Raw genomic sequence first — 13,726 nt, forward strand, 5'->3', positions numbered from 1 at the left:
CTGGTCCTTTGTATAATTCTATTATACCTTCATTGATACATTTATTCTTAAGGGGAAACTCATTCTTATCCAGTGAGGATGTATCCTGTTATCGACACCTCAGAATCATCGAATAGCAACAGAAGTATGCTAACCAACATTTTGAGAGACAGAAAAGGAAAGGAGAAGAGAAATAATGGTCACTGATACTCTGTCAAGGGAAAAAATCCTAAAAGGACAATATCCTCTCGCAACCTATATTTGAAAAACAAACACCTTTGACAGTGACATCTACAAGATTATTGGAAACAGATGAAAGCCCAATCCCTCGGAACTTTTAGGAAGGATAATGTAATATGTTGTTGGCAGCAATCCTACATTGGCCATGGCAGGTTGGACTAAGCCTGGATCGAGTCTGAAACACCATTTCCAAACAGTTATAGATCTGTGTTTTTAATCTATCCATGTTTGCAATAAAAACATTTACAATATAGAAGTCCCTAACTCAAAGTCATGGTTTAACTCATGACATTTAATTGCAGCCATCAATCCTGAGCCATAATAATTCACTGTATGAGACCTACATTCTGCAGATTTCTGAAAATGTCTGCTGTGCATATTCTTACTTTCTGCCTGCATTCTGCTTGGGTAGGGGGCTGCAAAGAGGCTTTTTTTTTCCAGACTAGATGATCCTAATATTCCTTGTGTTCCTACAATCTATGAGTCTATTAACTGTAGCAGAGAACTAGCTATCACAATCCTTAATAGCATCAGTAGGCCCTATAAAGAAGGCAAGTTAGAGAAAATAACTCTGAAACAACATGGCTAAGGAGAAAAATGGGACAGTGGGTAAAGACAGTAGAGAGAGAAGATGGGTGAGGTAACGTTTTTTATTGGACCAACTTCTGTTGGTGAGAGAGACACAAGCTTTTGAACCATACAAAACTCTTCTTCAGCTCTAGTGTCATTTCCATAATCAGTCAAAGTTTGCATCCACAGTAGGGGGGGAAAAGCTAGATTTTACCCTGTTTTAGCAAACACAATGTAATATTCCAGTAAGGACAAGGCAGTTGTAGTTTTAACATGTTAGTAGATTGAGGTAAAACTAAGCTCCTGCTTCTCCCTAGTGTTTGTGACCTCAACCTGCTAAAACTACAAATAATCTTGTCCACACTGGAATTTTACTACGTATTAATACATGGTAAAAAAAAACAAAAACACCCTTTCTCTTAGTAAAGACAAGGCTGGGATCCACATTTTAGCTCATAACTGAAAAAAAAAGAAAATTACATTTCCAGGCTAGGAAGTTACTGAATATTTACAGTCCTCCCTGGACCTTTTTGCTCTTATGCTCTCCCTCTCCCCCCAACCACTACTTTTATTAGACTGCACCTCCTTCATAGCAGGGACAGCCCGCACTGGGTTTTTTTGGACACAAACACGACATGAATAAGGAAAATAATTTAGACGCCAATTTGGTGGGGACAGGACACAAGGCATTGTATGGCACCAGTGACTAATTCACAGCTTCTTCTCTCCAAAACAAGGGTCGGGTTTTCCTCTCACTGACACAGGTTTTAGGCCGCAAAAAGAACAGGAGTACTTGTGGCACCTTAGAGACTAACAAATTTATTAGAGCATAAGCTTTCGTGAGCTACAGCTCGCTTCATCGGATGAAGTATTCATTGCGAATACAGACTAACACGGCTGCTACTCTGAAACCTGTCATTATGCAATTTTAGGCCGCCGCATCTCCATGAGTTCCCCTCCCCGCACATCTTCCCAGCTTTTCTTCCCGACCATCTCCCTCTTCTACCCCACCAAAATGCACCCCTTCCCCCCTCTCTGCCCAAAATACACCCCTTTCCCCCATCTCTGCCCAAAATACACCTCTTTCCCCCCTCTCTGCCCGAAATGCACCCCTTTCCCCCCTCTCTGCCCGAAATGCACCCCTTTCCCCCCTCTCTGCCCGAAATGCACCCCCTTCCCCCCCTCCATGCCCAAAATGCACCCCCTTCCCCCCTCCATGCCCAAAATGCACCCCCTTCCCCCCTCCATGCCCAAAATGCACCCCCTTCCCCCTTCCCCTCTCCGTACCTGAAATGCACCCCTTTCCCCTCTCCGTGCCCGAAATGCACCCCTTTCCCCTCTCCGTGCCCGAAATGCACCCCTCCCCCGTGCCCGAAATGCACCCCTTTCCCCCCTCCATGCCCAAAATGCACCCCCTCCCCCGTGCCCGAAATGCACCCCTTCCCCCTGCCCAAAATGCACCCCTTTCCCCCCTCCATGCCCAAAATGCAGCCCCTTCCCCCCTCTCTGCCCGAAATGCACCCCTCCCCCTGCCCAAAATGCAGCCCTTCCCCCCTCTCTGCCCCCCCCACTTTCTACTCCCCCTCCCCTCTCCTTACCCCGTCTCCTCACCCCATCCCCCCACCTGGCTTCATCCCCCCCCTCTCCGCCCCTTCACCTCCCCCGGGCGCCCCTCTGCCGGCCCTGCCGCCCCTCCTCCCCGGGCCGTCGCCCTGACGCCTCCCCCCGGCCGCGGCCCAGCCGGAGCCACTCCCGCCCCGCGCCTTCCCGCTCCGCGCCCCACCCCCGCGCCGCGCGCGCTCTCTGGCGCCGCTGCGGCCGCCGGCTCCTCCTGGCCCCCCGCGGGCAGAGAGCGCCCGGGTGCTGCTGGGCGGTGGGAGCCCCCCGGGGGCGGCGGCGGCGGCGGCGGCTCCGCACACCCAAGATGGCGGCGGTGGAGCTGGAGTGGGTGCCGGAGACGCTCTATAACACGGCGATCTCGGCCGTGGTGGACAGTTACGGGCGGGCCCGGCGCCGCGACATCCGCTCGCTGCCCGAGAACATCCAGTTCGACGTGTACTACAAGGTGAGGGGGGGGGATCCGCCCCCCGCCCCCGACAGCCCGCTCGGGGGCCCCTGCAAGGGGAGGGCCTCAGCCTCTGTTGCCCCCCCCGCCCGGGGGCTAGCCTCGGGGGGGGGGAGTGTGGGGTGGCCGCAGCTAGGACGTTCAGTCAGGGCCCAGGGCTGCTGCTGCTGCTGCTTCTCCCCCCGCCGGGGAGGGGGATAGCGAGGGGCTGGCGGGGAGGGGAACCCCTGTAGGGGGTGATGATTGGGCGGGGGGGGGGACCCTGGATTGTGGGGGGAAGAGTGAGCCCTATTTTGCGGGGGAGGGAGAGAGAAGAGAGGCCTTCCCTCATTTTTAGAGAGGGAGACTTGGGAGGGCGAGCTTAGTTTTTTCGAAGGGGGGGGAGTCTTTCCTTTTGTGCGTTTCAGAGTAGCAGCCGTGTTAGTCTGTATTCGCACAAAAGAAAAGGAGGACTTGTGGCACCTTAGAGACTAACAAATTGATTAGAGCATAAGCTTTCGTGAGCTACAGCTCACTTCATCGGATGCTCACGAAAGCTTATGCTCTAATCAATTTGTTAGTCTCTAAGGTGCCACAAGTCCTCCTTTCCTTTTGTGCGTTGGGGCTGGGGGAAGAAGAGTAAGATGATGCTCAGGGTAGAGGGACCAGAAACGTCTCCACCTTTATACTTTCTCCTCTGACCTCCTGGGGCAACAGCCCCCAGGTGTAAAGCTTGGGACCTTGCTTTAAACCACTGAATTCGTTGGCCGCCGTCTTGTCATTTGGGGGGGCTGGGGGAGACTTTGCTTCTTCCCCTAAATCTAGAGTTGGTATAAAAGGTGTAAAAAGAAAAGGAGTACTTGTGGCACCTTAGAGACTAACAAATTTATTAGAGCATAAGCTTTCGTGAGCATCCGATGCATCCGATGAAGTGAGCTGTAGCTCACGAAAGCTTATGCTCTAATAAATTTGTTAGTCTCTAAGGTGCCACAAGTACTCCTTTTCTTTTTGCGAATACAGACTAACACGGCTGCTACTCTGAAACCTATAAAAGGTGTATTGCCTTCACTGGCCATGTCCGCTAGACTGGCATTTCATATCAGTTTTTTCCACCAAATGCATCCGATGAAGTGAGCGGTAGCTCACGGAAGCTTATGCTCTAATCAATTTGTTAGTCTCTAAGGTGCCACAAGTCCTGCTTTTCTTATTTCATATCAAAGAAGTGTTCAAAATGAGTATCCTAGGGAGCAGGAGGTTCTGGAGCCCTCTAGTAGGGGGCCTGAGGTGGGGCATTGCTTTTTCAGGCTCAGGTCAGAAAGCTTTTAAAGAAATCTAGAGTGCTTTAAAGGGAAAACAAACATTTTTTCAGAAGTGTATTTGAGACCGATAACTGCCCTCCTGTCAGCCTAGAGTAGCAGTATTCAGAGGTAAGGATGATCACGTGAGAGCGGAAAATCTTTCCTACCAGAGAGTAAGAGGCAAGGAAATTTACGTATGCTAGGTATTATTCATCTGCGTTATGTGTTAGGCTAAATGATACGGAAAAGTCTCTCTCCCGCGCATACACTGATAGATAGTATGGCTGTAGAGAGTGATTTATAGTGAGCTATTAATTTAACACAGTTTTGTGATTAACCTGAAGGAGTGCTTTGATTTTTTTGTTTTGTTTTGTTTTGGAAACTGCCAATAGCTGTAACCACTGATAATCAGAATTTGCTGGAGCTGTCTCTCTTGGTATTTTTTCACAAGCAGTGGGTATATTTCAATAATCACTAAAGATGCACAAAGAACAGGGGCTTTTAGGGGTAATATTGATATATATTTTTGTTATATTCACTGCCTTTATTCCTGAATCCTTGAAACCTGATCTGTAAGGGAGGTTAATAGGTAACTGACTTCTTTTACTGTGTGTTCAGGTTGAATCTGATTGGCTTTGATTGTTCTTTTTCCATTATGGAACAAGTCAATCCATCTGATTGATAGAGACTTCTCTCTTTTCTCCCCTTTATGCTCACAAACAGGAGTACATTGCCCTGGTTGGGAGCAGCTAAGAGTGAACATGCAAACCTTGTTCCAGTGTTACCTGACCTCAAGAATAGTTTTTCTGTCACTAATCAGGGACCTTTGGTACTAAAACACCAACTTGCATCCATTTTTAAAAATACATTTTTGCTAAAGAATCTACCAAAAATCAAAATTTAGAATCTCAGGAATCTGCAAAATGTGTAGAGTTTGCATTCCCATTAAATAAAATGTTGATTTATGTAATTTCCACATGTAGAGTAAATAAAAGTACACGACACTGTTTGTTGAATGTCTTGCATAGTAGTTTGTATTGTCATCTGTGTTTTTCACTTTGTGTCTTTGTTAATGTCCTTAAGTATGGTTTAACCATGGATGTAGTCTAATTTAGGTTCCAGTGCTAGAAGAAACTCTGCACTTATGCAGAGCCCCATTCATTTCAGTGTGTGTGGGGAGGTGGGTGCATGAAGCTCCTTGTAAAATCAGGCCGTAGACTGTAAATTCTTTGGAGCAATGACTGTCTTTTCACTGCACGTCTCTAGAGCACCCAGTACAATGGGTTGTTGATTGGTGCTTCTAGGTACTATTGCAATACAAACTAATAATGTGGCTGAATCAGATTATGATACCATTGGTATGAACTATGGCTGAAGCCAAACTATATTATAACCATTTTGGTTTTTGGGAGTAGGGGGTAATTTTTGGGTGGGGTTGGGTTTTTTTCAGTTTGTTTTAAATAGCCAAGACTTTCAAAATGTTAGTGATTTTCAGTCCCCAAGTTGAGATAGTTTAAGGTGGCCTAATTTTCAGAGGGCAGAGTCCTTTTAAGGTGTGTTAAGTAGGAAAACCAAAATTCACTAGTACTCTAAGGGCTTGTCTACATTGTGCATTAGTCCTCACCACTTGCCAGTAAATTCTAATGCACACAAGCATATTGTGCGTTAACTGGCCTGTGTTGACCCTGCTGATGCACGCTAGAGTTCCCTAGTGTGTGTTAATAAAGTACTGTTTGAAACAAGACTACATTAAAGCACACTGAAGAACTTCTAATGCCTCTGCCATCATGGAGGCAAGCCCTAAGAAAACCTTGGCTGGGTGTTTATTGTATTTACATAATTGTTGGTACCGTAGAGATAGGGCCTCAGTGAACAGTTAACACTTTTTACTCCTTGGTATCTATACTCTGGGTATAATTGAGAAAAAGTAATTGTCTGATTGATGAGTATTAGCAATATTGAATGTCAGCTAGTATGGAGTGGAAAATAAATGCGTAAATGGCATATACAGTGGAGACTCATCTTACACAGGGGTTAGGTTCTAAAGTCAGCATGTAAGGCGAAAATCACTTATAATCAAAATTACCCTTGAAAATCCCTTAAATTGTCCAAAGAGCACAGTATACTGTACATGGTTTTGTGTATACAACCCTGTACAGTAATATGTATAATAAAGAGTACATATGCAAAATATAATTTTACAGTACTGTATTTTTAATTACAGGGGGTAATTACAGGGGGTCGTCAGGGCTTGATGTCGACCAAGGAGACTGAGACGAAGTGGTTGGCTCTGGTTCAGCTCGAGAAGTTGATTGCGTAGGCTCATCTGCTGCTTGATGTCGACCCAGGAGATGGAGACGAAGTGGTTGGCTCTGGTTCAGCTCGAGAAGTTGATTGCGTAGGCTCATCTGCTGCTGGTTGTTTTTTCTTGAAAAACATAGCGGTCGGCAACTGTCTCTGTTGTCTCTTGAGCTGCTCAAATGTTTCTTGATACGGTCTTAAATTGTCCGTAATACTACGTGTGATTTTGAGGCTTCGTTCCAAAGAGGGATCATATTCAGAAATTAAATCATGCAAGTGTTTCGCTGCTTGGAACACGTCAGCAAATTTATGAAAATTCCAGCTTGCTGGCTCTTCCTGTTGTCGTCATCTTGGTCTTCTGTAGATGATTTTATCAGTTCCTCTAACTCCTCGTTAGTCAATCTTTCTTTATGGCAGTCAATTAATTCTTCAATTTCTTCCTCAAGGATGTCGACGAAGCCATCACCACCGACTTGCCTGGCCACCTGAACAATGCGTTTCACTTCTTTGTCAATGGTCGGGAAACCCTTAAAATCATTCACACGTTCTTTCCACAGGTTTTTCCAACATGCGTTGACTGTTTCAGGCTAAACTGCATCCATTCCCTGTTTAATATAAGTGATGCAATTGGCAGCGTTGAAGGAACGATCAACACTCCATCACATTAAGATTGGGATCAGCATCCATAGCGCTACATATCCATGAGAATGTAAACCTCGTGTACATGGCCTTGAAACAGCGAATCACACCTTGGGCGAGAGGATGGAGGTGGTATTGGGGTGGAGAAGGACGACTTCAATGTTGTTATGCACAAACCGGAGGGCCGCAAGGTGGCCAGAAGCATTGTCTACGATTAGCAGCGCTTTAAAGTCAAGTCCTTTCTCTTTGAGGTACTGCTTGGCCTCTGGAATGAAACACTTATGGAACCAATCCAGAAATAATGCTGCCGTCACCCAAGCCTTTTTATTTGATTGCCAGAACATAGGCAGGAGATTTTTGTTCTTGCCTTTTAGGGCACGGGGATTTGCAGCCCTGTAGAGCAGGCCCGGCTTTATTAAATGCCCAGCCGCATTGCCATAAAACAACACAGTCGCATGGTCTTTAGCTGCTCTGAAGCCAGGGGCTTGTCTTTCTGATTTCAAAGTGTAAGTGCGGTTGGGCATTTTTTTTCCAGAAGAGCCCAGTCTCATCAGCATGAAAAACTTGTTCCGGAAGATAGCCCTTTTCTTCTATGATTTTCTTTAATTGTTTGGGGTAGGCTTTTGCTGCCTCTTCATTGGCAGTTGCAGCTTCACAGTAGTTTTTGAGGTTGAAGCGGTTCCCAAAACTGTTAAGCCAACCTTGGCTGGCTTTGAATTCCTTCTCATCAGAAGGCTGTCCCTCTTCGGCAGGAGGTTTGAACATCGCGTAGAGGCTAAGAGCCTTTTCTCTCAACATGTTGCCATTGATAGGCACACATTTATGGTTCATGTCTTCCAGCCTTTTCAGTCTTCACTAAAGTCTTATCACGCAACTGGCTCATCACCTGAGCAATTATTGGAGAGCTTGAAGCCACGGCTTGACGAATTTCTCTCTCTCGAATCTTGATGGCACGGATGCTAGATTCCTTGTGGCTGTATTTATGCGCCACATTGGAGACCGACATACCGTCTCTCAATATGTCCAACACAGCCAGTTTTTCCTCCAGCGTTGGAACAGATCGCTGTTTCTTCAGCTGAGCACGAGATGAAGTAGTTAGCTTGTGTTTAGGGGCCATGTTGTACGAAAAATATGTACAGTATCTTTAAACACTAGAATCGCACTCGGCAGCAGCAAGATGCTCACATGGTGAGAGGCACACGGGAACAACAGATTCACATCTCCCTCTCATGCTCACTCGGGGGCATATGCTCATTGAGTGGAATGGTGGGCAGAATCGCCCACACTATTTACAGGTATCTTGTTGTTAGTTTTTGGGGTTTTTTTCTTTTTTTCCGAGCGCGTATATTGAATTTGTGTAAGCTAAATGTGCGTATGATGTGCCTCACCTGTACTCGCTTTCAGATTTTGGAGAGAGAACCTTTTTCTAGCTGTAGATGTTTAAAGATTCATAGATACTAAGGACAGAAGGGACCATTATGATGATCTAGTCCGACCTGCAATTTGTGATTGCAAATAAGGGTTAGATTGATATGCAGGGGTTCCCCAAAATCCCACTAAGTTTGTAAGCATTTGTGTTTATGAAAAATTTCACTGCACACTCTGCAAAAATAAGTGTGGTAACTAACCCTGGTCACATTCTGTCTTTATCAGGATTATTAATATTAACTAATTGTGATCCTTCAAAGCTGTAAATGTATTTTATATATAATGGTCAATATAACCATTTCCAAAACCATCACTAACTACAAAGTTTATGACAGGTTTCAGAGTAGCAGCCGTGTTAGTCTGTATTCGCAAAAAGAAAAGGAGGACTTGTGGCACCTTAGAGACTAACAAATTTATTTGAGCATAAGCTTTTGTGAGCTACAGCTCACGAAAGCTTATGCTCAAATAAATTTGTTAGTCTCTAAGGTGCCACAAGTCCTCCTTTTCTTTTTACAATCTTTATAGCCTCGAAATAATTCAAACTTCAAAATAGTTCTGTTATTCCTTAAAGCTCCAGGTCTCCCAGGCAGTTCACTTGAAATAAGAAATCATAGGTAGGAATAATTGTCAAAATAGAGAATTTATTTAAAGCCTCTCATGTGGCATTGAGAAGTATAATGTTTAATGGTTTGGGCCCTAGGACTGGAAGGACTGCCTCTTTCCCTGTGTAGTATAGCAACGCTTGAAATTAGCAGAGACGCTCAAACTGACAGCCCTCATATTGTTGCCAGAAGCTGGGAATGCGCGACAGGGGATGGATCACTTGATGATTACCTGTTCTGTTCATTCCCTCTGGGCACCTGGCACTGGCCACTGTTGGATACCGGGCTAGCTAGATCTTTGGTCTGACCCAGTAGGGCCATTCTTACGTTCTTTAAAACGGAGGGAGGGAATTGCTGGCAGAACTTATATTTTCTCTTAGGCTATTCAAGGAGTTGAATCTGGTTGTGGGGTATTATTTGTGGTGGACTTAAGTGTTTAGTGGGCAACTTGTAATAAGAAGTGGACTGTCCTGGGAAGTTACCAGGACAGCAGAGTCCTTTATATGAGGTATGTTTGTCTTCCTACAGCATTGTTAATAAATTGTTGAGGTGTTTTAAAAGCATAGCAAGGCCCTCTTATTAAATGTAAGCGAATTAGCAGTGCCATATCAACTTGACTTTAAGGAAACTAGCACTTGTCTAACCGGCTAAAGGCAATTCTGTGGATCTATTACTTGGATTTTCAAGAAGTTTTTGAAAGTGTCCCTCGTAAGTGACAATCGGGGCCAGCCTTATGGATGGGTAATGTAGGCAACTGCCCAACGGTTAAGGGGTTACCGTCTAAGTATCTCATGCTGCCAGGTCTGGACTGCTGGAATGGTGGTGAGTGCAGGCGAGCCCAGGGCTGGAGCACCTGGCCAGCCGGGGCCAGCTGGGCAGAATGTGGGCAATGCCGTCTAAAGCAGGCGAGCCAGCCCCTAGGTCCGCCTTTCCCACAGGCATGAGTGGTGGCCGCACTCCTGCTCTCCTCCTGCTAGGTGGTCAGGGGGTATATGGCCATGGGAGCCCCTGGGTTCAGAAACACCTCCCTGTGAAGCCCATCTGGGCTCTGCAGCCCGGAACTGATCCTCATACCCTGCGCCTGATGCTGCTAGTCTCAAACTCAAAGAAATTGAGCCAAAATACAAGTTCACTCACGGTGTCCAGTCCTGCTGACTATTAAGGAAAATCACAGTTGAGTTAGGTGCAGAGTTCTAATGTAGATTGAAAACTAGTTAAAGGAATGCTATCAATATTTTTTAAAAAAATCACATTTCTGTTTGAAAAGCTTTAAAACTAATTTATTACAAGAAATTACTGAGATTAAAGGGAAAATATTTTTCTATTTCTTTCAGTTTCCTTTGTGCACTTGCCAGCATTTGGTACATAACCCAGTTTAATTGTTTCGCTTATATAATTAGTTATGTCCATTTCCCCTTTTTGTGGGGTTTTGCATGGCGCAACAGGGGAGAGAAAAACATGGATTAAAATATGGTTGTGAAACAAAAATCATTGGAAAAGATAGACAGCAGCAAGTCAAATACTTGGAACAACTTTCAATTATTTTTTTTAAGTTGTCTGTATTTCAACCTGACCATGTTAATTTTGAGCAATAGGCATTGTAGTTGTGGTAAGTAATGGCAAATGGAGCTGATATTGGTTTGTTCCAGGGCAGTATTGGGACCAGTGTTCGATATCAGTGACGTGGAGGAAGAAGTAGACAACAAGCTGGTGAAGTTTGCCAATGATACAATTATTCGAATTAGTGAAAACTTTGGAAGACTGTAAGGAGCACAGATTCTTCACAAAGCAATAACATAAGGAGACTCAACAAAAGGAAATATATGTAGGTGGTGTGGGGTGGCTTGTTCTTTTTTGGTTTGTTTTTTGTTTTTTGTTTTTTTTTGGTTGGAAGAATCTGGTATTCGCTGCTGACAAATACAAGATACTGGACAAGCTGGACCAATGGTCTGATTCAGTAGGGCATTTTCTATGTAAGCAATGACATATATGATTTTTCTGGCCATGTATGCTTTTTTTCTGGACTCTCTTGCTCCTTTGGTGCATTTGAAGATTTGAAAACTGTGTTAGTTGTAGTGTTTTCTTTTTTACACTCTTGGATTGCAGTTTTGTATCAATATAGACTAATGAGGATGACCTGTGTGGTTTATATTGGTTAATGTGGAATGTCCTCAAATGCTTAGGCCTAGTCTACACCTAAAACTTAGGTCAACCTTGCTATGACACTCAGGGGTGTGAAAGATTCACACGCCTGAGCTATCTAGTTAAGCCAAACTATAGCCCATTACGCACACCTCCAGGTCAATGGAAGAATTCTTCCCTAGGCCTAGCATGGGGGTGGGTTTACTGCAGCAATGGAAAATCCCCTTCTGTCCCTGCAGCAAGTGTTCACATTCGCATAGCTGCAACTGTGTGCTGCTGTAGTACTTGTAGTGTAGATGTAGCCTTGGGGTCTCCTGGTCAAAATTCCCTTTAAAAAATGTTTAAATTGTTGGGCTAAATTGACTTATAAACATCATTCTTTTGAGGCCTTCTGATGAGATTGTTAATCACAGGAACAATGGGGGAATGGCATTAATTTGCTTCAACACATTGGTACTTAAAATTATAACATTCAGTAATTGCACTACAATAAAATTAATTTGTACTATGCAAATAGCTATTTAGGGAAAAGCAAGTCACTGTAATCACTTTGTCTAATTGAAGTTACGAAGTAAAACTTCCAGAGTGTTTTTCAAAATGAATGGTAGGTTCTGAGTTAGCTTAATCTAGAATTGCCACGATGCATGTTTTGACTGTAGCTGAAGTACCATGTTTTCTTACTGTGTGTTCTGCTAATCCAGATGAGGAACGCGCAGAGCTAATAAAAGCTGTTGTTTTATGTCTATCTAATCAATTCTCCTCTAGAGCAAAACAACATGAATAACTAGAAATTTGCTGAAACAGCACATGGCTTGCAATAAAATGTCAACTTTGCTTTGCAACAGTATTTAATGATTCTTAGCAGTGGTGATATTATCCTATGGTTGAGTTTGCTCAAAACATGTCTGTCTGAGCTGACTTTGCTTGTTGATGAATTACAGTCTTGTGGAAAATGTTTGTAACAAAAAAATCTTGTTTTGTTCCAAGGCTCATGACACTTGGGCAGTTAATTTAGTGAGAGAGGAAAGGGTAGATAAACTGTGAAACCGAATGCATCCAATGAAGTGAGCTGTAGCTCACGAAAGCTTATGCTCAAATAAATTTGTTAGTCTCTAAGGTGCCACAAGTACTCCTTTTCTTTTTGCGAATACAGACTAACACGGCTGCTACTCTGAAACCTGTGAAACAACTGCAGCTATTCCTTCAGATTGACGGTTTCTGACCAAAGTAGTATAAACAAGGCCATAAATAAGCACTGTCCTTACAGTGAAGGGAAAAAGCCTTAAGTTGATGGGTTACATTTGTAGGATTTTTGCTGTGAATGTTCTGTGTGATTTCAAGGATTTTTATCAAACCTTATGTTTGTGCGGTTTTAATATGCTGTGCTTTTTGGGCAAAAATCAAGTGTGAAATGGAAAAGACTGTTTTTCTCCCCAACCCTTTCTCCTCCCCACTTATTCAAGAAAAGCACCTTTCAGAAAAGCAACCAGTGCTGGCACAAAGGAGTCATAGATGATTGTAAGGCTAGAAGGGACTGTTGTGATCATCTAGGCCAGGGGTCTCAAACACGCGGACTGCGGGGCTATTTCATGCGGCCAGCTCCTCGTGGTCCCCGCCACATTTACCTGGAGCGGCTCCAGCCTGGCACGCGCCGGAGGCAGGGCAGGCTCCCTGCCTGCCCTGCCCCCGCGCCACTCCCCCGAAGCTCCCCTTGACCGTGATTCCCCATTCCTGGCCAATGGGAGCAGTGCCTGGAGGCGCAGCCAGGGCAACACGCAGACCCCTGTGCCTCCCCTCCTGCAGGTTCCGGCCGTGTCCTGGAGCAGCGCGGAGACACGACTGGCAGGCAAGGAGCCTGCCCTGCCCCCAGTGTGCGCCAGGCCGGAGTCCAGCCCCCGAACCCCTCCTGCACCCCAACCCTGTGCCCTGAGCCCCCTGCTGCACCCCGAACCCCTCATGGGAATGGGGGCAGGGAAGGGGTGGGAAGAGGTGGGGCCTCATGGAAGGGGTGGGGCGGGGCAGCGTGGGGCGGGATGCCAGTGATGCGGCCCTCGGGCCAATGTACTAATCCTCATGTAGCCCTCGTGGTCATTTGAGTTTGAGACCCCTGATCTAGGCAGACCTCCTGCATGATACATAGGCCATGGGAGTGCCCAGAATTAATTCCTGTTTGATCTAGGGCACATCTTTTAGAAAAATATCCAGTTCTTGATTTTAAAATGTCCAGTGATGGAGTGTCTAAATCTAAATTTGGCTACCTTCAACTTTTAGCTGATGGATCTTGTTATACCTTTGTCTGCTAGACTGAAGAACTTTTTATTATAAGCAAAAAGAAAAGGAGCACTTGTGGCACCTTAGAGACTAACAAATTTATTTGAGCATAAGCTTTCGTGAGCTACAGCTCACTTCATCAGATGCATTCAGTGGAAAATACAATGTGGAGATTTATATACATAGAAAACCATGAAACGATGGGTGTTACC

General features: G+C 45.0%; 1 protein-coding gene across 1 annotated transcript in view; it reads left to right on the top strand.

Moving 5' to 3' along the window:
- Positions 1 to 2,585: 2,585 nt before the first annotated feature.
- Positions 2,586 to 13,726, top strand: part of APPBP2 (amyloid beta precursor protein binding protein 2) — a 39,391-nt gene continuing 28,250 nt past the window's right edge. Inside the window, exon 1 of the mRNA XM_038375378.2 lies at positions 2,586 to 2,854. Within this exon, the coding sequence (XP_038231306.1) occupies positions 2,714 to 2,854 (141 nt within the window). The 5' untranslated portion in view covers positions 2,586 to 2,713. The remainder of the gene's footprint in view (positions 2,855 to 13,726) is intronic.

Source organism: Dermochelys coriacea, chromosome 17 (genome assembly GCF_009764565.3).
Source record: "Dermochelys coriacea isolate rDerCor1 chromosome 17, rDerCor1.pri.v4, whole genome shotgun sequence".
In the NCBI taxonomy this organism is placed as follows: domain Eukaryota; kingdom Metazoa; phylum Chordata; order Testudines; family Dermochelyidae; genus Dermochelys; species Dermochelys coriacea.